The sequence below is a fragment of the Stenella coeruleoalba genome, assembly GCF_951394435.1.
Source record: "Stenella coeruleoalba genome assembly, chromosome: 8".
NCBI classification, from domain to species: Eukaryota; Metazoa; Chordata; class Mammalia; order Artiodactyla; family Delphinidae; genus Stenella; species Stenella coeruleoalba.
The window spans coordinates 37,263,986-37,287,558 of NC_137154.1; the positions used below are offsets into that span (position 1 = coordinate 37,263,986).

At 47.3% G+C, this 23,573-nt stretch overlaps 1 protein-coding gene across 1 annotated transcript; it reads right to left on the reverse strand.

Annotated features, from left to right (window-relative positions):
* Positions 1–480: 480 nt before the first annotated feature.
* On the reverse strand, positions 481–5,674 carry TMEM86A (transmembrane protein 86A). Its single transcript, XM_079929834.1, has 3 exons — positions 4,937–5,674; positions 2,567–2,831; positions 481–2,194 (listed from the first exon to the last, which is right to left on the reverse strand). Exons 1-3 carry the CDS (start codon positions 4,955–4,957, stop codon positions 1,758–1,760), a joined length of 723 nt encoding a protein of 240 aa, XP_079785960.1. The 5' UTR covers positions 4,958–5,674; the 3' UTR covers positions 481–1,757.
* Positions 5,675–23,573: the final 17,899 nt, after the last annotated feature.

The following is a 23,573-nucleotide window of genomic DNA, read 5'->3' on the forward strand; positions in this document are numbered from 1 at the left end:
CCCAGTTTGAAAATCACTGATTCATTCAACACCCATATGGGGCTTGAGTGTCTTTATCACATCCCCACAACTGTACAACCCCTCTACTGATGGCGTATTCACCACCACCCAAGGCTTCCCTTTTTACTTCTGGGTCAGGGCACTGCCCATTAAGATGCAAATGCCCCTGGAGTGGGGTGACACATTATTCTGCCAGGGCTTCAAATGTAAAGTATGAACCAGACAATCTAATCTCATTCCTCTCAGCTGTTCAACTGAGCCCAGAGTCCAGGAAGAAAGGAGATGCTTGAAGGGAATCTTGGAGCAGCTGGCAGGTCTGGGGTGGGGAGGGGAGGAGTTAGGTAGCAGTAGAGGACACTGGGTAACTAGGAGTCACCAAAGGTGCTGGGCACCTGTGCACAGGGGAGTGCATCAAGGTCAAGTTTGGACGGTGGCAAATACTACCCAACCCCCATCCTCTTGATCTACATCCTCACCCACACACGTGACCAGCAAGTGAGACAAGCTCCAACCAGCAGTGTCAACAGAGCCAGGGAGCCAGCCTGGCGCCAAGATGCACCGGCCAGGACTGTGACCCAGGCTGTGAGGACATCCAGGGCCCCTGGTGCCATGCCCCACACCCCCACCTCTGCAAGACAGGCACGTGCCACACAGGCAGACAAGCAGAGCAGCCAATGGCCCTTGGGTATTTTTTATTTTTTTTCACACAAGCAATAGGATGGAGTTGTCCCATCCTTGCTCCCCTTGCATTGAATGTGCCTCGGGTCTTATGACCCTAGAGTGTCACTGGAGCCCCCTCCTCTCACTCCCAGTGCAGAAGGGGCAAGGAGGAAAGACCTGAGAGTGGGTGTGTATGTGGGGGGCGTCCCAGCTCTCTGAGCCAGGCTCAGCAACCCCTCAGCAGCTCCCTGAGGCCCTCTCCCTAAAAGACTTTGACACACAGCAGGTCAGAGACAGCTGGCAGAGTAAGATACAGATAGGCTGGGAGACAGACTACACACAAAACACTCACATACAGATGCACACACAGGCTGGCCCCTTCCTTTGGCGTGGTTCACCCTAGCCCTGGGGATAGGGTCTGAGGGTGGTGGTGTGGGGCCTGAGTTCTGGGACGGCCTTTGAGAGATGGGACCAACTTGAACCCTTGGTACCCCAAACTCCCAGGCCAAAGTAGTCCCCAGTCTTGCCTACCTGGATAGACACCCCTTCACCTTCCCACCCAACACTTAGAGATTAAGATTGTTCAAGTAACAAGGATAGATGTGGGAAAGGGAGACTCCACCCCATCCAATCTTCCCAACTAGCGGCCTGTGAAAGGGGCTTCAAGCCCTGGACGTGGGTCATCTCAGCACAGACTCCTCCCCTCCTCCCTCAACTCTGTGCAAATCAGAAAGACTGGAAGTGGGCGAGTTAGACTCTTCCACCTAGTAGAAGTAGGGGAGGTTGAGAGGATGAGCACCATGGCCCTCCAGAGGGGCTCTGACAGTCTGGATGGGGTGGTACAGGTGGGGAGATATCTTCTTCTGGCTCCAGCAAGGAGCATCAAGCTGGCTCTTTTTAGTTCTCAGCATTGTCCTGGACCACTAGCTTTGCTAGAAAGATCCTTTTTGCTGCTTATCCCCTCAAACTTGTGCATTTCACAGGTGGTACCTGCTGCCCCAGGCTGGTACTTCAGCCATCCTGATCCAGCTCTTGCAGGTTCCCAGGTTCTGGACCCCAGCGCCAGGAGCAGAGAGGGGTGACGAGCACCTGGCCCCTCATTTGGCCTTGCTCAGTCTGTAGTCTTCCACTGGCTCCCGGCTCTCGACAGCTGACAGGGCGATGAGCATCTGGGCGGCGTAGTAGGTGGACATGATGAGGGCCCGCGAGTAGGGCACAGGAAAGCAGAACTTGTTGAGGGCGATGGTCAGGTCTGAGACAATAAAGAGCAGTGCACCGCTGCCCGCCGCCAGCTCAGTCCAGCGCCAGGCAGTCCCAACCAGCTGTAGCCCTGCCACAGCCCGCCAGCCCATGAAGCTGATAAGGGCCATATAGACCCCCACCAGGTAGGTGAAGGCACCCGTGAGGCATGGGTAGAGGAGGGCATAGCACAGGCCCGACAGTACTGCCATCACCAGACCTGTCCGAAGAGCCAGTGGCCGCATGCCAAAGGCCGAGGCATAGAACATGTGGGTCACAGCAAACATCAGCAGACCTAAAAGTGAGAGGGGATGATGGGATGTTGAAGGCAAGCTCAGGCGAATAACCAGTGACGGGAGGCGGGGGTAGGAGTAGAGTGCTTGGGATAACCCAGGAGCTTTCTTCTGAGAGTAACAGGGGTGGGAAGAAATCCATGAAGGCAAAGATACCCTCCCCGACTCTCCTGTGGCACTCCAGAACTGATCACCATATCACCGGCAGGGTCATCCTCCGACAGGGGCCCCAACAGTCTTTGGCCACAGAACCCCTCAAATTCCCCATATTCTTGTTTTTTAAAAAAACCTCCCTTTCCCAAATCCTTGGCCCCCCAGGGTCCTCTAGCCCCCAACCCCAGGATTCCTCCCAGGTAGCTACTGTGATGACTGACCGTGCACAAAGTAGCCCTGGTCCTGCCAGATGAGGAAGGCATCACCTAGAGCAGAGAAGATGAGCCCCACAAAGATGCGGGTGGCACTGGGGTGGGCCAGCAGGAATCCCAGGCCGTGGGCCAGAAGGAAGAGCCAGAGGCAGAAGATGGGCAGGCACTTGACGAGGGCGCTGACCCACGACGGGCTGGACGAGGGCAGCCAGAGCACAAAATACACACAAGTGGCTTTGAAGAAGGGCACTAGCTTGGGTCCCTCACTCTTCACCTGGAGGACATAGGACAAGGGCAGCACTCAGAGCGTGGGAGCTCAGAAGCCCAAAGCGGGGCTCAGAGCCAGCACCCTCAGCCCAGGCATCCACCCCAAAGACAGGCCCACCGCCCAAGCAGAGAGGATTGACACACAGAAACCCAGTTTGGCCTGCCCCAAGCAGCCTGCAGAGTGTGAACAAGCCCATCATTACCCTGAGGCTTAATTGATTAGGAAGAGAAAGGGCTCCCCTGTCCCTGCTAGTTGCATCCATTCTTGGCCCCGGGGCAGGACCAGAATAGTCACTCACTGCACAGAAAACAGACTTTGCAATAGTGTCCCATCCTGCAGCCCAATGCTTCTCCCTTCCTGCCCCCTCCCTCTCCTTCCCCAAAGCCCCTTTGGCCTCTCTCTGCCAGCATCAGCCCCCAGCTGTCTGGAATAGAGTGGAGACAGCAGGAAATCACAGAGACGCCACAACTGGCCAACTCGTGATCCTCAGCAGTAGGGCCAGGACACAGGCCCAGCGACACCAGGTGAGCGCCAGGAATGTGTGGGCACCGTCAACCATCTCAGCCCCCACAGGCTCTCTCCCTGGCCAGTCTGCAAACTCAGCCTCCACTCCAGCTGCCCCAGCCTCAAGGTACCATCAAGGGCAAGGAGAGGAGACAGGGATGCTGCCTAGATATATGGACCCATGAGTTAGGAGCAAGAAAACTGTCCCTGAAATACCAGCAATCTCAGGAATTGGGGGGTTGGAGAGGGTGTCAGTCAGCCTCATTTCCCAGAGAATAACAGCAACTCGAGGCCCATCAGAAAGAGAGGCAGGAAGGGGAGGGAGAGGTTCTCTTCCCAGCTTTTGATCAGAAGCCAGCAGTCAGGCTGGGAGGAGATGAGGAACTGAGAGGGGGAAGTTAGAGCAGCTGACTTGGTCTCAGCCGGATTAGGGGGGAGGGCAGCTAAAGAAAGGTTGTGTCCAAGGCCATGCAGGCACCAGGGGGCTGCTGCAGATATTCTGAATCTGTGATCCCCTGAAGCTCCTTTTCTTGGGCCTCTGGTACTGAGGCTCTGAGAGTGATTCAGAGCAGCTGAGGTTTCCGGTATACTCATGCTCTGCCCCAAGTGACAGGCCTCTGGCTGGGTAGCCCAGGGCTCTGGGTACACACTCAGACTCTCAGACCTTCAGTCCCTGGTTACCTGGGACTGAACAGGCTGTAATGAAGGAGGCTGGGAAGAGACAGATGGTGGGTCCAGGGTCTAAGCCTGCCCTGGCTCTGCCAGGGGTGAGAACAGTGAGAAGAGATGACTAAGTTCCTTCCTATGGAGATTCCCCCATGCAGGCTGGTCAGGGCAGGGACACGGGCAGAGGAGGGGACGGCTTATCCTCACAGTCCCCAGATCTCCCCAGCCTCCACCTGCCAGCCCTTGGAAGCATCTACTCCACACCCCTCCCCCAGCCCCATGTTTCCTAGAAGGAGAAACAGCAGTAGCAGCTGGGGAGGTGTTGATAGTCACAGAGAACCCAGCACTAGAAGGAGGAGGGGGGCGGGGGAGAGACAAAGGTTCAGGTGAGAAAGTCTGAACAAGGGGTGTCAATAGAGAACGACCTCTTCTCCTCCAGCGCGTTATCAAGGCTGTTTAGACTCACAGGCGTGCCCTGCACCGCCCCAGACTTCTCTATAAGATGAGGAAAGGGAGGAAACAAATTTGGAACAGGATTCCCAGGAGGTCCCAGTCACCCTCCTGCTCTCCCCCGCCCTCTCCCACGCCTCGCTCTGGTCTGCCCACGCAGAAGCCTGCGGTCCGCTACCGTCCCCTTCCTCTCCCAGGCAGCGATCCAGCCGACCCGCGCCAGACACACAGCGATCAACAAAGTCACGCTTCCGAGTCACGTGCCCACTGTTTTCCTCCCTCCCTCCGACCGGCTGGGGGCGCGCGGAGGAAGGGTGCAGAGGTTTGGGATGCGGCGGACCGTGACAGCGCCGACTCCCGCCTGGGGACGCGGGCCGCCGCGGGATCCCTGCCCTTCCTCAGCCCCCGGCTGCTTGGCCTCCCGCAGCCCAGTCCCCAGGCCGGTGGGCTGTGGCCGCGCCGGACACTGGCTCGCTCGTTCACACACTCACCACAGTGACCGGGGACACCATGGCGGAGGCGGCGGCCGCAGCAGCTGGCACCCGGCTCCAGGCTGCAGCTGCCAGGACGCGCCCGCAGCCAGGTGAGGAGGCGACGACGTAACAAAGCCCCAGTGATGGACAACACCTCCCGCGCGCCGGGCGCTGAGGGTTCTTGTCTGCAATCCCCACGACGTCACTGCAGACACGGCCAATGAGCAGGCTGGAGTCGGCTGCGGGGGTGGGGGGCGGGAGGAGTGAGGGTGGCTGGGGCTGCGGGCTAGACCCCGCCCGCCACCCACCCACACTCCCACACCCTCACACCCACACACCCGGCCGCTACTGCCAAGGGTAGAGAGGCTTGCCTATCCCTGGTGGCTGGAGGCGGGGCCCTGCAGGTCCCGCCCGTCTAGGAATCAGTGCCAAGGCATCCTGGAAAGTAACCGTGACCGCAGGCCCTGGGTGAGGACGGAGATTGGCCGAGAGACAAACACATTCTTGCTCTGGTCACACGGCTGCACACATTTTTCTCATAACCCGGGGATAAAAGGCAAAGACAGATTCCCTTCAGCCTTTAAACATGCAGTCCGCACGGACAGTTACAATTAGACCCACAGCCTTCACTGTGTACAAACCCACATCCAAATGGACCCACGATGGTCAGCAGACGTACAACTTTCACCATGAAAAGAGACATGTAGCAGCCCATAGACCCATACATATGCACAAACACACACAGGATCACAATTACTCTTAGGCATCAAACAAGTACATGGACACAAAACGAACAACCACAGATGGACACACATCCTTCAAGGTAAAAAGAGACACATATGTAGGCATGCAGCATCCTATAGACCCATGATAAACCCAGTTACTCAATTGCCCTTAGGCACACACTTCTCACAACTCAGAGACAGCTGTAACACACACAAGAACACACCAGGAATGATAGGCAGGCAGACCTGAGCATACTTAAGGACCCAAAGGAGTGTGAACTAACTCCACCAAAAATGCAACTTAAGCAGATTAATGTTGATGTCACACAGACTAAAAGTACACAGGCACATTTGGAACCAAGCATGTTCAGAATCATGGGAATTACATGAGAGAAATGGTAGGCAGTCAAATAGACTGGGACTTTGTCCCAGGTTTGCCACTTCCATGCTTCCCCTCTCTGGCCTTGATTTCTTCATATATAAGATGAGTGGATGTTCTCCAAGGTTTCTCCCAAGCCCAACATGTGTATGATTATGATTGGGAAGGGCAAGGGCTGCTGCTTTCAGGAAATTTAAGTCTAGAGGGGTCTTCCTGGAGATGGAGATTTCAGATACATCTTAAAGGATGGCCCGGTGATCTTTGATCTGCCATAGGAGGGAAGTAGCTGTGTGTCAGGCTTTGGGAATTGGGGTGGAGTAACCAGCCCTACTTAGTTCTAATTAGCAGCCATAAAGGAATTTTAGCATCATGATGACACTGAGACCCTAGTGCTGGACCCCTCCTTGTGCTGGCTGGGGAGAAGCCCACAGACTGAGATCCCCTGTGAGCCCCTCCCACAATGGGCCTCTTCTTTTTTCTTTTGGACTCTGCCTACTTTCCCTAAAGCCTGTGTTGTCCACCTGACACCCTCTCAGAGGAGGGAGCAGCCCTCTTCTAGTGACAGAATTGAAAAACAGAGATTCAGAGCCAGGAGCAATAAGGGTGAGAGCCAAGGCTTGGGACTGAGGCTCACCCCCAGCCTTCCCTCATCCCCTCCAGGCTCTTCCTACACAGAGTCCCAGTGGCCAAGGTTGAACTATGCGTGTTCTACTGTGGGGAGATTCACCTTACCAGAATGGGAGACTAGAATTGCTGCCCCAAGTGCTTTGTCTCACACACACACACACACACACACATACACTCCTACAAAGTGTGCTGCCTGGAAAGAACACTGGATTAAAAGTTAAAATACTGTACTTAGTACTAGTCCTTCCTCCTCTGTGACTTACTAGCTATATATAACTGCGCACATCACTCCATTTTCGGAGCCTCAGTTTTTTCATCAGTAAAATGGAGGAATTGGGCAAGAAGATATGTGCAAATGTGTCAGTTTTCTAGCCAAACCCTTTAATGTCACCTAAGAGATACTTCTCAGACAGTGGCCAAGTTCAGGCTTAGTTCAGGGAACTAAGATCCCACAGGCCGCGTGGTGCAGCCAAAAGAAAAAAATATACGTAGGTTCTGTCCTCACAGGGTTCAGTTCAGGCAGGCAAGTAAACAGTAATTATGGAGTGTGGCAACTGAAATAATTGAGGCATGAAGATATGTCTCCTGTGACATCAAAAAGATGTCAGAATCATTCAGCATGCCTGGAGGAGCTGAGAAAGCTGGGGCTAAATCTACAAAGATGAGTTCGTCTTCACTGAGTAGACACTAATGAAAATGATGTTCTAGGTGCCAACTAAAAATTGTCACTTGCCTTCTGCCTCTACAAAGTCACTAGCCACTGCAGTCACTGACCTTCCACACACCGTGAAAGGAGTTCAGGGTGGAGATCAGGAATGAGGTCCTCTGTGCTCTGGGAAAAACTGGCAGAACAGGGCTTCAGATAGTTAGATATTTTCAGAAGATTTTATGAGCCCAATTTCTTGCATCCCTCATATCTAGAAAAGCACTAAAATAATTAACAGAGACATCTGCTCCTTGTGACTAGCAACAACTTTCTCGTGACTCGCAGAAACCCTCTGCCCAAATGTGTGCTTGATTACACGTATGTCCCTTCACTAAAATCATATATAATACTGACCCCCCCCAATATCTTCGGAGCAGTTCCTCAGAGCTATCTGAGACGCTGTCTCCCAGGCTATATTCCTCATTTTCCCCACATATAACTCAACTCACAACTCTCACGTTGTGCATTTTTTTTCAGTCAGCATAGGACGGAGGGAATTGCGTACGTACATAGAAGCACAAGAGACACACTGAATACAGGGAAATGCCTGTAGTACTGGAGTGAGCTGGGGGGTGAAAAAGGTGAACCTGGAGACGTAAGAATGTGCCAGGTCAGAAAGGATCTGAATGTTCTGCTAGGGAGTTTGGACTTAACATAGTAGATGACTGGAAGCCAGTTGCCTTCTGTTCCTTAAAAAAAAAAAAAGAAATCAGTTTCTCTGATTGTTTTCAGTTCTTACACACCAGACACATGGAGGATACACAGAAATGGTGACCAACCATCATTCTGGGTTTGCCTTGCTTCCTCTTGTGGGGCTTTTTCTCACCAGTAGCCTGCTCCCTCTGACCGCTGTGATTTTGCCCTGGGATATATTCTGCTCACTTGGTTTGCCCCACTTGGCATCCTAATCCGTTGTTTACCTGATTCCTGACCTGCTGCTGAATCTCAGCTAATTTCTACATGTCTGTTCCAGATCCCCAGAACACTTCTAACCAGCCCTCAGGGCCACCCCACCCCATCCCACCCCTGCCCCACTTGGAGATCTGGGGAGGAAAATCAGACAATGGTGAATAAATACTAAGGAGGGTGTGACAAGTTTAGATGTTCTGATAGCAATGCAGGGGGAGTGAGTTGGTGAGTTGTTAGAAGTGAGCTGAATGTGTGTGCCAAGTGGAGGCGTTTGGGAGGAGCTGGATACACATCTGGAGCTCAGGACCAAGGTGAAGAGAGGGTATAGATTTGGAAGCCATAGCCACTCTGAAGGCTATATGGATGCAGTTAACCAGGGAGGTCTTGAGGGAGTAGAGAAGAGGGACCAGACCAAGCCCTGGGGGTCATGACATTTAAGGGTAAAGAAGGAGAACTGGGGAACAGGTAAACAGGTAAACAGATATGTCAAGGATATTTCTGACACCTCCAGTCCACTCACAGGGGAGGCGACAGACACACCCAGAGAAGCATATGTTTACACAAATGATCTATGGTATTTGTGATTTGGCTCCCTCCTTCCAGAACAGGTGACAGATGGTGGTTCTGCTTCCTTATTGCAGTAGGTCAGAAGCCTTGAGGGCACAGGACAATGACACACCTTCACTCCTGACTGTGTGCTCCAACAGTTTATGGTCTGCTTTGAGGGTCCATTCTCCCAACCCCAGCCCAGGGCATTCCTGCAGGTCTCTCCTGCTCTCTCTGCTTACAGGAGTCCACTTAGGGGTACCAAATCCCAGTGTAATCCATCTTCTGAAGACATTGGTTCCAGAATGCCTCTGTCCTGCTGGACCCCTCCTGGGCCAGGCAGGTGAGCCCTAGAGTAGCTGATGTAGCCTGGGATGCAGGGTCTGCTCCTGGAGCCTTTAGGAAAAGGACAAAGATTTTAACAAAACTCTCCAGACCCTCCATTCGGGCTAATTTTTTTAAATTAATTAATTTATTTTTGGCTGTGTTGGGTCTTCGTTTCTGTGCGAGGGCTTTCTCTAGTTGCGGCGAGCGGGGGCCACTCTTCATCGCGGTGCGCGGGCCTCTCACTGTCGCGGCCTCTGTTGTTGCGGAGCACAGGCTCCAGACGCGCAGGCTCAGTAGTTGTGGCGCACAGGCCTAGTTGCTCCGTGGCATGTGGGATCTTCCCAGACCAGGGCTCGAACCCGTGTCCCCTGCATTGGCAGGCAGATTCTCAACCACTGCGCCACCAGGGAAGCCCCAAGGGCTAAATTTTAATGCTGTCTTGAGATAATTTGTGGGTCAGTGTCCCTAAGGACATTCTGGGCTCTTTGTTTGGCTTCTGGGCTTGGGGCCGACACACATGGGTTCTTACTCCTCTTTCCTTTCCTTTGTTTCCTTTGTTTACTGACAGGGGCATCATTAGACCTTAGACACGAGTGGATTTCTCTAACTGTAATACTGCCAAATCAAGGGTCTCCTAATGGAGTTCAATAACAGGGATGCCTCAGGAGGGATTCATAATTTTGGTGGGGTGTATGGGATTAGATGACCTCCAACACCCAAGATTCTAGACTTCCAAACTCTGTGAAGTCCAAGTGTTTTAGTTAGTCCTTGTATTGGGGTCATCCAAGTTCAGCTGTCTCAGCAACAACCTCAGTCTCCCCCCTCCCCACCTCCACCCAGACCCTGAGCTCTCTGTGTTGTGCATTTGGGTGGTTCCTTCCTCAGCGTTGGGAAGTTAGTATGAGGAAGTAGAAACAATAAAAGAGAAGAGTCTGGGGGTTGAGCAGGAGGATGGTTTTTGAGAAACAAACAAATATAAAAACACCTAGAAGATCCCACTCATCAAGCCCCAGGACCCTGAATGAGTAATTCTCTCCTCAATATCAGCTCCTTAAGGACCAGTCTTAGGATAACAGGCCAGACCAGATCCTCCTATTTCTTCCTCTCAAAGACCCCATCTTGACAGATGAACTCCCCTGACCAGACTCTTCCTCTAGTTACCTCACTCAGATATAAGCATTCATTCATGTAACTGGTATTTATTAACCACTTACAGTAGGCCAGGCTGGATCTGGACCACAGACATGAACAAAACAGACCTTCCCTGTCCTTGTGGAGCTCATGGTCCAGCAGGAGAGGCTGATACAATGACCACAGCCTCAGCTTCCCACCTCCACCCCACCCCTCTGTCCTCAGATCTCCAAGACCAGAAAATTAGGCAGGGACATCGAGGGCTGGCTGGGCCTGCCCGGTCCTGGCTGGACCTTCCAAAAGCTTCCTCCTAACTGGAAGGGAAGTGGAGCAAAGCCAGTGAGGCTGCAGCACCCTGTGCAGGGGTCGGGAGAGTTATTTGTGTTACCTCAGCCCTCTCCAAACGCTTTCCTATTCCAGCTCCGCTTCCTGGCTCCCATCCAGAGAAGAGTGGGCTTTGGGAATGCGTTATATGCATGTATTACAATAGGATTTTTAAAAAAATTTTTATTGGAGTATAGTTGCTTTACAATGTTGTGTTAGTTCCTACTGTACAGCAAGGTGAATCAGCTATATGTATACATATATCTCCTCTTTTTTGTATTTCCTTCCCGTTTAGGTCACCACAAAGCATTGAGTAGGGTTCCCTGTGCTATACAGTAGATTCTCATTAGTTATCTATTTTATACATAATATCAATTGTGTATATATGTCAATCCCAATCTCCCAATTCATCCCACCCCCGCTTCCCCCTTGGTATCCATGTCTGTGTCTCTATTTCTGCTTTGTATTACAATGAGATTTAAGCTGCAAATTAAAACAGTTGGAATTGTGACCATACTCCTCTCCCGGCTCCTGCCCTGGCCAGGCTCAGAGGTGGGGGTCAGAGGAGGGGAAGGCAGCAGTCAAGTGGAGATGCTGAGCAGTTCCCCCATTCCTACACACACACACACACACACACACACACACCGCTCTGCAACAAGTGTCCTAAATCACTGTGGTACAGGGAAGTGTTACAAGCCATCTCCACTTGCTGCAGTGAGAGCCAAGGAAACAGGCTCAGGAGATAGAAGGGGGATTGCATTTAAATCAGCAGTAACCACATTTGTGGATTTCCAGAACTAGTCTACTTTAAAAAAAAAAAAAAAATATATATATATATATATATATATATATATATATATATATTAGACATCAAGCTAGAGTTGCCTATTTTTTTTAACATCTTCACTGGAGTATAATTGCTTTACAATGGTGTGTTAGTTTCTGCTTTATAACAAAGTGAATCAGTTATACATATACATATGTCCCCATATCTCTTCCCTCTTGCGTCTTCCTCCCTCCCGAGTTGCCTATTTTTTATTGTGTGAAGTAAATGTTATTGAATATAAGTTTGTGTGCCTGACACACAGTGAGGCCAAGCAAACCAAAACATCAGAGTTTGGAGCAGAGAAATGTTTATTGCAGGACCAAGCAAGGAGAACGGGTGACTTGTGCTCAAAAACCCTGAACTTCCCAGTGGTTTTCAGGCAGAAGCTTTTTGTTTGTTTTTTGTTTTTGTCTGTGCCACGTGGCATGTGGGATCTTAGTTCCCCAACCAGGGATCGTACCAGCGCCTGCTGCATTGGAAGCGTGGAGTCCCAACCACTGGGCCACCAGGGAAGTCCCTCAGGGAGAAGTTTTTATAGGCAAAATTTAGAGTGAGGGCTGTAGGGTGTGTGACTTTCTTCTGATTGGTTGTTGGTGGAGTAACAGGGTGATGCTCCAGAAATCTTGTGCTCAGCCTGAAGTTGCCATCCTCCACCTGGGTGGGGGCCTCAGCTCCCGGAAAAGATATTGTTATGTACATCCCTTGAGGAGGAACCAGGATCCTGTGCTATAGTTTCTTGATTGTTCCTCCTTTGTTCCTGCATTCCCTGTTTCCCTGATTAGTAGCTGTTTGAATCTGCACTTTGGAACCCAGGGAAGGTCTAGGAGGTGGACCCGGAAAGGCTTTTGTGCCCAGGAGGACCTCATGTGGTCCGGCCTGGTTTCAGAAACAGCTTTGGAAGCCAGCAGTTCCTGGTTAGAGTCCCAGATCCACCAACTTCTCTTGGGCAAGTGATTGTGAAACTGCACACCTCATATGGGACTTGAACCCACAATCTCTGGCTTAGGAGGGGACTCAAACCCACAATCTCCCAGCTAAAACCACACACCTGGTCTCAGGACTTAATGAAGCTCAGGTTCTTCATGTCTCGGTGCAGAAGGAATTCAGCGAGAAGCAAAGTGAAAGGTAAGAAGTAGATTTATTAATATCCTTTGTAAAGAGGCTGCAGGAAAATGGGGCATGAGAGGATGGTCATGTGCCAGGTCTCGGGCGAGTTCCTGGGACAGACCACCAAGTAAGGGTGTTCCCGGTGAATCTGAGGTTCTTGATGTCTCGGCACAGAAAGAATTCAGTGAGAGACAAAGTGATAGGTAAGAAGTGGATTTATTTAGAGAGGAACACACTCCACAGACAGAGTGTGGGCCATCTCAGAAGGCAAGAGAGCCATAAAATATGGTGTGGTTAGTTTTTATGGGCTGGGTAATTTCAAAGGCTAATGAGTGGGAAGATTATTCCAATTATTTCCGGGAAGGGGTGGGGATTTCCTGGAATTGGGCCACTGCCCACTTTCTGGCCTTTTGTGGTTAGCCTCAGAACTGTCATGGTCTATGGCTGTGTCATTTAGCATGCTGATGTATCACAGGGAGTGCATAATGAGGCTCAAGGTCTACTGGAAGTCTAATCTTCTGCCATCTTGGACGCAGTTGGTTCTAACCAGTTTTTGTCATGTCCCATGGCTATGTCATTCTTTTTTTTTTTAAGATTTATTATTTATTTATTTATTTATTTAATTTATTTTTGGCTGCGTCGGGTCTTAGCTGTGGCACACGGGATCTTCGTTGAGGCATGTGGGATTTTTCATTGCGGCATGCGGGCTCTTCGTTGTGGCGCGCAGGCTTCTCTCTAGTTGTGGTGTGTGGGTTTTCTCTTCTCTAGTTGTGGCGCTCAGGCTCCAGGGCACGTGGGCTCTGTAGTGTGTGGCACGCAGGCTCCCTAGTTGAGGCGTGCAAGCTCAGTACTTGTGGCGCTCGGGCTTAGTTGCCCTGCGGCATGTGGGGTCTTATTTCCCTGACCAGGGATCGAACCCGCGTCCCCTGAATTGTAAGGTGGATTCTTTACCACTGGACCACCAGGGAAGTCCCGCTGTGTCATTCTTTCAAAAGTTGTACACTGTCCCCTTCCCTCCTGTTTCAAGGGTACTTGGCTTTGCATAGGAAAGAATTAAGCCATAGTAAAATGAAAGTATAGATACACATTCCATAGGCAGAACGTGGTCCATCTCAGAAGGTGAGAGCCGCCCCGTAACATGGGGTGGTAAGTTTTTATGGGCTGGATAATGTCATAGGCTAACAAGTGGGAGGATTATTCCAGCTATTTGGGGGAAGGGGCAGGGATTTCCAGGAACTGGGCCACTGCCCACTTTTTGGCCTTTTATGGTCAGTCTCGGAACTCTCACGGGCACCTGTGGGTGAGTTATTTAGCATGCTAATGCATTACAATGAGCTTATAATGAGGTTCAAGGTCTACTGGAAGTCAAATCTTCTGCCATCTTGGGCCTACTTGGTTCTAACCAGTTTATGTTGTATCCTCAATGGCTGTGTCACTCTTTTAATGGTTGTGCCCTGCCTGCTTCCCTCCTGAATCAATTGGATCTTTCTGAACTTCAATTTCCTTTGAAGGGAGGAAACCAGTAGTCTTCGTAGAGAGTTTTTGTGGGGATTCAACATATAAGGCAGCTGATACTTATAAAGTACTCAGTAAATAGTGCTTTCCTTTGAGGAAACTTAAATTCAGAGTGAGCATTTATCTGCCTGGTATGACTTAGGCAGAGTCTTTTCTGAAGATAAGTGGGATTTTGGAGCGCATCGAAATCATTTGGGAAGCTTGCTAAGCATACAGGTGTTAGCCCAGGTCATTCTGTCTCAGTAGCTTTAGAGTGTGGCCCTGGCATTTATTTTAACAAGCTCACCAAGTGATTCATATGCACATTGAAGTTTGAGAACTTCTGTACTAGATAACCCTTCATTCAATAAGTATGAGCTAGATGCCAGGCAGAAACGAAGAAGAAAACAATGTATTTTTTGAAAGGCTAGTGCCTAGCACAGACCTGGCACTGATGAGCACTTATTAAATAGTTATCAAATGAAAGTCTTCAAGGAGGTGCATCCTATTGGGGATATGAGCAAATAAATCAGTCAGTAGCCACAAGAACTTGTAAGGAAAGCGGGCACCAAAGAAAGGGTAGCCAAAGAGTAACTAATGCTGTCTGCAGAGGGAGGTGTCTGAAAAGGCTTCCTAGGGGAAGGGCATCTGACAGCTTGAAGAATAATCTGGGTTTACCAGCCAGATTAGTGGCTGTGTGCAAAGAGCATGACTAGGTATGTCTGGAGCATAAGTACCAGGGGGAGTGCTGGGAAATGAAGCAGGAAGAGATGTGTATTTGGAGACTAGACTGTGATGGATCTGCCCTACTAGGGAGTTTCAGCTTTAGGATGCTGGGGAGTCATGCAGGTGATGGGGGTGAACAAACAGGTTTTCACTGTAGGAAGCTCATATTAGCAGTCATCAGTATGGAGTACAGGATGGCACAGTCAATACTGGAGGCAAGGAGAGTGGTTAGGAAGCTGTTGCACTAGTCCGTGAGAAATCCGGAAAAGATCCAAACTGTAGAGGTGACATTAGAGTGTAGACAGAGGCTTTTTATGTAGTCCTTTCCCATATTGGAATTCTGTCATCCCAGTGTGGTCTTTTACAAAGGTTAGGGAGAAAATCTGTCTATGAGACTATTAAAAAGAACCTTCTTTGATTGTGAGAGTAACACATATTCATTACAAAAAATTTGGAAAATATAGAAGAGCATAAATAATAGGAATCACCTATAATGCCACAGTCCAGAGGCAATCACAGCTGAGTGTTTTGGTATATTTCCTTCCAATTGTTTTACATGCATATTTCAAGTTTTAAAATATAAATTCACCATAATTTAATTTTCCCATATTGTTGAATATGTACATTTTTTCCCTACTATAAATAATGCTATAATGAACATGCTCCACATAAATCTTTGCCCACATCTTTGATTATTTTCTTAGGAAAGAATTTTAGAAGTAGGATGATTAAACCAAAGGAAATTATTATATTTATGATTCACAAACATCATTCCAGATTAATTGCCAAATTACTCTCCAAAACAGCTTTTGCTTTTGTGATAGCTATGAACCACATTAGTTCATCTGGGAAATAAACTTGTAAATTCTTTACTTAAGCATGATATAAAGATCTGTTTCTATTAACTTCCTAGAAGCTCTACTTCCTGTATTAATAACAACAACTGTTTTCTTGTGTTTGCTATATACCAGACGCTGTACTGGGTGCTGTGTGTATATATAAATATATATATATATTTTTTTTTAAATAATTCAGATTATTTATTTATTTGTTGTTGGTTTTTTTTTTTCGGCTGCCCCGCATGGCTTGTGGGGTCTTAGTTCCCCAACGAGAGATGGAACCCATGCCCGTTGCAGTGGAAGCGTGGAGTCCTAACCACTGGACCGCCAGGGAATTTCCTCCCTATATATTTTTTAATTCTTACAATATCTTTATGATACAGGCACTATTATTGTCTCCATGAGGAACTTGAGGCTCAGAGAGGCTAAGGGACTTGACCTAGGTCACATATGAGGAAACAGAAATGATAAACCCCCCAAAATTCTTTAATCAGCATTAGCCAGGAATTATATCTGAAGCCAGAAGCCACAAGCCTTAGTTCCCCATTTAATGAGGAATCTTGAAAAGCAAAAGTTGACTGTTGACACAGGTGCTTGGAGACAAAGTTTTTAGCTGGCCTTACATCTTGGATAGATAATAAAAAGAATAGAGAATATTTACATATCAGTTATAAAATTTACGTTAAATCTATATTTACTTATAGCCTGTCATTATAAAGTTGAGCTTCTAAGTTTGTTTACTAAGAGGCAAAGAACTTCCTTGTGATATGACACATTGGTTTTCACGGTTTCCAGGGATTGCTGGCTAACAACCTTGAGACCATAAATATTTTTTATAGGAAATTACTTCTGTTTAAATGGTTTTTGTATGAAATTGGATTGTTTACTCAAGATTGTATACCGGGCTTATCATAAGACACTGTCCTCGTTTGTCAACTTGTGATAATTAACTCCCTATGACTTCCTTGACTTAAGTAAATTTACTAGCAAAGGTGACTGAACTTTGTTGGACAACACCGTGACCACCGCCTTTGATGTTTGTTCTTTTAGAGATGTCACCTCGATTTACAATTATGAGCACAATTAATGAGACTATTTGATTTTTTTTTCCCCTACCAGATTAGAAGTTCCATAAGAGATGAGACCATGCCTGTTTCTGGCCATTATTGTATCACCAGTGTTTAACACAGAGCCTGACACATAGTAGATGCTCAATACATATTTGGCAAATGAATGAATGTCTGATTAAACATGCCATATAGCCTGTAGGGAGGAGAGCTAGAAATGATGAAGAGGGAGAACAAGAAGGACCGGATATTGTGGCCACAGGAAAAAAAAGTCCACTGGTAATGAGGCAGTTAAAGGGCTAACAAGAATGGAGATGATTATACAGTAAAGCAATGGCTCTCAAACCGTATTCCTGCAGAACTTCAGTGGTTCCTTAATGTTCTGGGAGCTGGCCTGAACATGGCTTTGTACCACTTAAAAAAAATAATCCTAGGCTTGTTCTCAATTTTAATTTTCTCAACCTTCAGTTTTAATTTCATGTATTTTTCTTAATTTTTTGATACCTGCTGTCCCTTATCTATATGAAGACCTAGTGTATTGTGGCATGTTATATAACATATAGTCAGCAAAAATTTAATATAAAATGCTTCATAAAGTCCACAAATAAGATGACAGCCTATTTGAAAATACCTGGGGAAAAGGGTTGCAGATGGCAGGATTTGTTTTGAGGTAGCAGGGTCTGGGAGACCCCACACTAAAGCTTCAAGGCAACTTAGAACTGTGTTGGGGAGGTTGCCCAGATATAATGTTGTCCCGGTAATGTCTGCACCTGACCAGAGGAGAAAAGCCAGCTCTTTTGGTGACCATCTTGTCCCACCAGCCTGGGCTAAGCTTCTAGTTAATTAAATCCAAAATATTTTCTTCCATCCTTTGACTTTGTAATTTTTTGCATCTAAGTTTAGGACTTGGTATTTTTCCTATTATGTTTTATCTCTGTTGATTCTTGTCCGTGGCAGCTTTGTGGATCCAGATTCTGGCAGTAAGCTCCATAGGTCCTGTCCATCCTCTCTGCTGTGGACTGAATTGTGCCCCTTCTCAAATATAAAAGCCCTAACCCCCAACATGATGGTATTTGGAGATAGGGCTTTGGGGAGGTAATTAGGGTTAGAGGAGGTCACTGTGGGTGAGGCTCTCTTGATGGGATTAATGCCCCCATAAGAAGAGACACCAGAGAGTGTGCCTTCGGCCTCGCCTTCTCCCTGTCTCTCTCTTTCTCCCCACCATTGATATCACAGCTAGAAGACAGCAGTCTGCAATCCAGGAAGAGACTTCTCACCAGAACCTGACCATGCTGGCACCCTGATCTCAGACTTTTAGCCTCTAGAGCTATGAGAAAATAAGTGTCTACTGTTTAAGCCCCACAGTCTATGGCATTTTGTTACAGTAGCCTAAGCTGATTAAGACACCCTGTTTACCGCATTATCTCATGACTCCATTATCCTCAACTCTCTCCTTCTTTGCCATCTAGTTGTATCACCAAGTTACATGATTACTCACCTTCCAGATGCCCTTGCATTTGCTCCACAAGCTACCCTAGGTCCCACCTGGCCTCTGTCCCTGCCAACTCCAACAAAATTGAATATGCCCTCTTCTGGGTTCTCCCTCCTCTATTAATCAAAATATGGAAGGCAGAGAGAGCCACTAACATTTAGCAAATCAATTAAAAACATAGGCTCTGAGGCCAGAATGTTAGGGTTCAAGTCCAAATTCTGCCATGTTAACTTCCTGACCTTAGGCAGGTAATCCAACCTACCTGTGCCTCAGTTAGCTCATCTATAAAACGAGGTGATTACATGAGTTAATAAATCTTTAGTACTTGGAATGTTATCTAGCACATAAGAAAGACTCAGTAATTGTTACCATTATTACTACTCTGTCCCAAGCACAGTGCTAAGTGCTTCACATGTTGTATCTTACGTAATCTTTATATCAATCCTGTGAAGTAGGGATTACCATCTCCTTCTTCATGTAAGCAGCACCCCTGCCCACTCTATCCCTCTACCCTATTTCATTGTTTTTATAGCACCTACTACCATTCCCACACGACATTATCTATTAGTTTTCTTGCCTGTTGTCTGTCTCCCCAGCACCCCTTCACACCTGCTAAAATGAAAGCTCTTGGAGATAAGGGACTTTATCTTGTTCACCATGAAATTCTAGTACCTAGTAAGTTCTCAATAAATATTTTTGAATAAATGTATGATTGAGTGAATGAATGAATGAAAGTAAGGAGCTCAGGCACAGAGAGGCAAAGTTGCTAGGCCACGGTCACATAGCAAGTAAGTGGCAGAGCCAGGATTTGACATCAGGTCTAGATGGTTCTAAAAATCCACACTGTCTCTGTTGCTCCCCAGAGCAGCAGAGATGAGCGCAGCTGGAGGAAGAAGTCAGGGGGAGAGAGATAACATTCAGCTCCCTAAGTCAGAGCTTCCCCTGTCTCCTCCCACTGGTCAAGTCACACTTCACAGCTGGTAAAGTCCATGTTGACATCCAGGGTGCCTTCAGGACTTATGACCCAGCTCCACCTTGCATCTGTGAGAGGAATGTCTGGGATTTCACAGAGAGAAAGCCTCAAGTATAGGAATGGCCCCAGTTCAGGAGTCCAGAGGCCAAGGCTACAATCCCAGTTTAGCAAGTCAACTACCCATTGAAGTAACATGCCAGTTTTTTTTCGGCCTGCGCCGTGAGGCTTGCGGAATCTTTAAAAGCTACACATGCCTCTCTCAGCTAAGATGAGTGACTGTTACTTGTCTTGTTTATCAATGACAGATTTATTATCCCTGTAGTCAGCTATCCCTGAAAATGAGATTTATTGAGATATTCTACCATAGAATTTCTATCACTTTCTCTTTTTATTTAATTAATTAATAATTATTATTATAAATTTTTTGGCCATACCATGCAGCTTGAGGGGTCTTAGTTCCCCAACCAGGAATCAAACCCAAGCCCTCTGCAGTGAAAGCGCAGAGCCCTAACCACTGGACCACCAGGGAATTCCTGAGAACACTCCGCTTAAACTCTCTTAACCTTTCCTCTTCCTTTTTTTCATTTGTGCTGATGACATGATTTTATTGACACAAATTAATAAACAAATTCACCAGAAAGGGAACGTACTTTAGTACCAATTAATTGTCAGAAAGGCTGCCTTAGCATTAATTATGCCTAAATTTTAAAATGCTGTATTTGGCAGGAATTCTCCAAAATTTAAGTCAAAAATATATGCTGAATGGCCAACTAATTTGCTACTCTGGGTACCTTTGAGAGTACATTTTTGGGAAGAGATATAAAATGATTTTTTCTGATAATTACACCAAGGCTCAGTTTTAGTAAAAATTTTTATTCTTTGTTAAAGTAACTGGCTTTGTAATATTTTCACTTAACATTTTAGATCTTCTCTTATAACCTTTATATGCAAAATGGTGGTATTTCAGCACTTTCCTTGAATTTTAGTCTCTTCCCTTGTAAAAAGGGGACAATAATCCCTACCTCACAAATATGTTAAGAAATTCACATGGAATAATGTGTGTTGAACACTTGGAAGAGAGTGTGATACATAGTAAGCTTTCAACAAATGGTCCTTCTGTTAGTTTTCTTTTTCAACACATTAACCCTAAACTTCACACAACAGGCATTTCTTATCTCATGGTTTCCAACGGCCAGGAATGCAGAAGTAGCTTAGCAGAGATGGTCTGACTCAGCCTCTCAAGAGGTTGCATTCAAGTTGTCAGCTGCTGGCCTAGGGCTGCAATTATCTCGGGGCTCAAATGGGGCTGAAGAATCCTCTTCCAACCTCACTCACAAGGTTGTTGACAAGCTTCAGTTCTCAGCTGCACAGAGGCTTCTATTCCTTGCCTCACAGGTCTCTCCAAAGAGCTGTTCACAACGTAGAAGCTTGCTTCTCCAGGGTGACAGATTGAAGAAAGACAGGGAAAGCGGGCCCCCAAGGTGGATGCCGAAAACATTTGTAACCTAATCTCGGAAGTGAAATCGCTTCACTTCTGCCAGATGCTAACCCAAGTACCATGTGGGAAGAAACTACCACGGGTGTGACTATCACAAGGCGGGAAGCAATGGGGCCATCTTGGAGGCTGGCTACTATAGTATTTATTATTATTCATCTGGTTAAAATTCAATTTCCTGACCCCACCTCTAGAGCTTCCCATGTAGTAGCACTGAAGTAGCCATCAAAAAGCCAGGCAAGTGGGGGCTTCCCTGGTGGCGCAGTGGTTGAGAGTCCGCCTGCCGATGCAGGGGACATGGGTTCGTGCCCCGGTCCGCGAAGATCCCACATGCCGCGGAGCGGTTAGGCCCGTGAGCCATGGCCGCTGAGCCTGCGCGTCCGGAGCCTGTGCTCCGCAACGGGAAAGGCCACAGCAGTGAGGGGCCCGCGTACCACAAAAAAAAACCCAAAAAACAAAAAACTCCAGCTATCTAAATCACAAGTTCCATGTATTAGCAAATAAGGGAAGCAGAAAGATGAGGAAAGGATTTTATGTTTGGTATTTAAAAGATCAAAACAGTCACAGTGGGAAAATTCAGAGCTTAGAGACATCCATACATTTTTTACTTTTTAATTGCATATGTGTTAGGAGGTGGAGTCAGTGTTTTTCAATGTTTAGGGCCTTGTCTGGAGTACACACTTTGAGAGCCACTGTTCTCATTCTAAATTCTCTCTCCTGGACTAAACTTCTTGTTTTTCCCGTTTAGCATCTGCCCCTACTTTTGGCCTCTTTGCCTTTCTCTTCTTGCTACTGTTAATATTCTAGGCCTCTCCTATCAGTAGCATCAAAAACCGCAATGACTAACATGACCACAGGCTCTTTCAAACCAAAAAAGTGATGTCTCAGACTGTCTTACTTGAAGTAAAGTACCCAGGTGAGGAGAGGCTTCAGGCCCTGCCCTGTGCTGGTCTTTCTCATCCACAGTTTGTATGAATGTCATCTTATGCTCCGGCTGCCTGAGAAGCGGCCAGTGGTCAGGGTCCCTCCACAGCAGCTCGTTGAGTACAGAGGTTGTGGGCACTTTTCTAGCTCACACCAAGGGAGGCCAGGCATTCTAGGAACCATAGGTTTTTCCATGTGTTCTGGACAGAACTGCCCAGCTTGCTGCTGCCTCATGACACTCTCAGTTGCCCAGGGACTGGACCCATTTCCCTTTTCCCATCTCATTTTTGGACACATTACCTTCCACCTCTTAGTCTGACTTCGACATTCTTTGTTTCTTCTAACTTCTACTTTATTTTAAATTGGTAAAGGTAATATCGACACGTGGTTTAAAAAAATTAACAGGTGGGCTTCCCTGGTGGCGCAGTGGTTAAGAATCCACCTGCCGATGCAGGGGACACAGGTTCGAGCCCTGGTCCGGGAGGATCCCACATGCCGCGGAGCAACTAAGCCCATACACCACAGCTACTGAGCCTGTGCTCTAGAGCCCGCGAGCCACAACTACTGAGCCCGTGTGCCACAACTACTGAAGCCCTCATGCCTAGAGCCCATGCTCTGCAACAAGAGAAGCCACTGCAATGAGAAGCCCACGCACCACAACAAAGAGTGGCCTCTGCTCGACGCAACTAGAGAAAGCCCAGGCGCAGCAACGAAGACCCAACGCAGCCAAAAATAAATAATAAATAAATAAATTTATTAAAAAAAAAATTAACAGGTAGAACCCATGCAATGGGTAGTAAACTTCCTTCCCATCCCGGACCCCTGCCTCCCTCCATCATGGAACTAGTGTGGACGGTTTCTTGGGTACCCCTTAGAACTGGTTTATGAATTCATAAATACATCTCATTCCCTCTCTGTTACACACAAATTAACAAATTCGTGTGTAACAGAGAGGGAAGGTCTGCACATTGCGAGACTTGTCTGCACATTGATTTGTTCACTTGGCAAAATACCCTGGAATTTTTTACTGATCAACATATAGATCTACAGCATTCTTTAAATGGCTGCATAGTATTCCATTATCTGGATATGTTACCATTTATTAATTACATCCCTTTGCGTGGACGTTTAGGCTGTTTGTTTTATTTTTATTTTTTTTAACATCTTTATTGGAGTATAATTGCTTTACAATGGTGTGTTAGTTTCTGCTTTATAACAAAGTGAATCAATTATACATATACATATGTTCCCATATCTCTTCCCTCTTGCATCTCCCTCCCTCCCACCCTCCCTATCCCACCCCTCCAGGCGGTCACATAGCACCAAGCCGATATCCCTGTGCCATGCGGCTGCTTCCCACTAGCTATCTACCTACCTTACGTTTGTTAGTGTGTATATGGCTAGTACAACAATGAACATCTTCATGTTTCCACATATATGTGAAAGCAAATTTGTTTGATAGATCCCTAAAAGTTAAATCACTGGTTAAAGGCTACATGCAATTTAAATTTTTATATTAATCCAAAGGTGATCTGCTAGTCTCCACCCACACAGTATTTCCTCACACTTTCAGAACATTGAGTATTATTAATCCTTTTGATATTTTTATTTTTGCCAATTTGAGAGTTGGAAAATATCTCATTTTAATTCAGGTTTATTCATTTAATTATGAATGGAGCTGAGCTTCTTTTCATGTTTATTAGTCATGAATAAGCTGTTCTTTTTCTGTGAGCTGCCTGTTCCTTCCTTTGTGATTTGATTTGAAATTCTAGCCATGATGGACAGCAGTCCCAAAGCCCATTCCTCGGCCTGCTCTGCAGCCACCATCAGCCCCTCCCCCTGTCCTGCTCAGTCCTCTACTGTCGCCTAGTGGCAGGGGTTGGATTTATCACTGGCCCTCACGGACGCTCTAAGTGCGGGCTCCTGGCTGGGGCTAACTCCCTGCGCTGAAATGATGCCCTTGCTTCCTAGGTACCTCTTTAAGCAAATTAAAATGCAAGGCCTCCAGTTAATATGAATATCAGATAAACAACAAATA

Excerpts from the sequence above, each read along its gene's own strand:
- TMEM86A (XM_079929834.1), bottom strand. The coding sequence starts at position 4,957 with ATGGTGTCCCCGGTCACTGTG. Across the intron at positions 2,832-4,936 it reads TGGTGTCCCCGGTCACTGTG|GTGAAGAGTGAGGGACCCAA; the intron begins GTGAGTGTGTGA and ends TATGTCCTCCAG. Across the intron at positions 2,195-2,566 it reads CCAGGGCTACTTTGTGCACG|GTCTGCTGATGTTTGCTGTG; the intron begins GTCAGTCATCAC and ends TCTCACTTTTAG.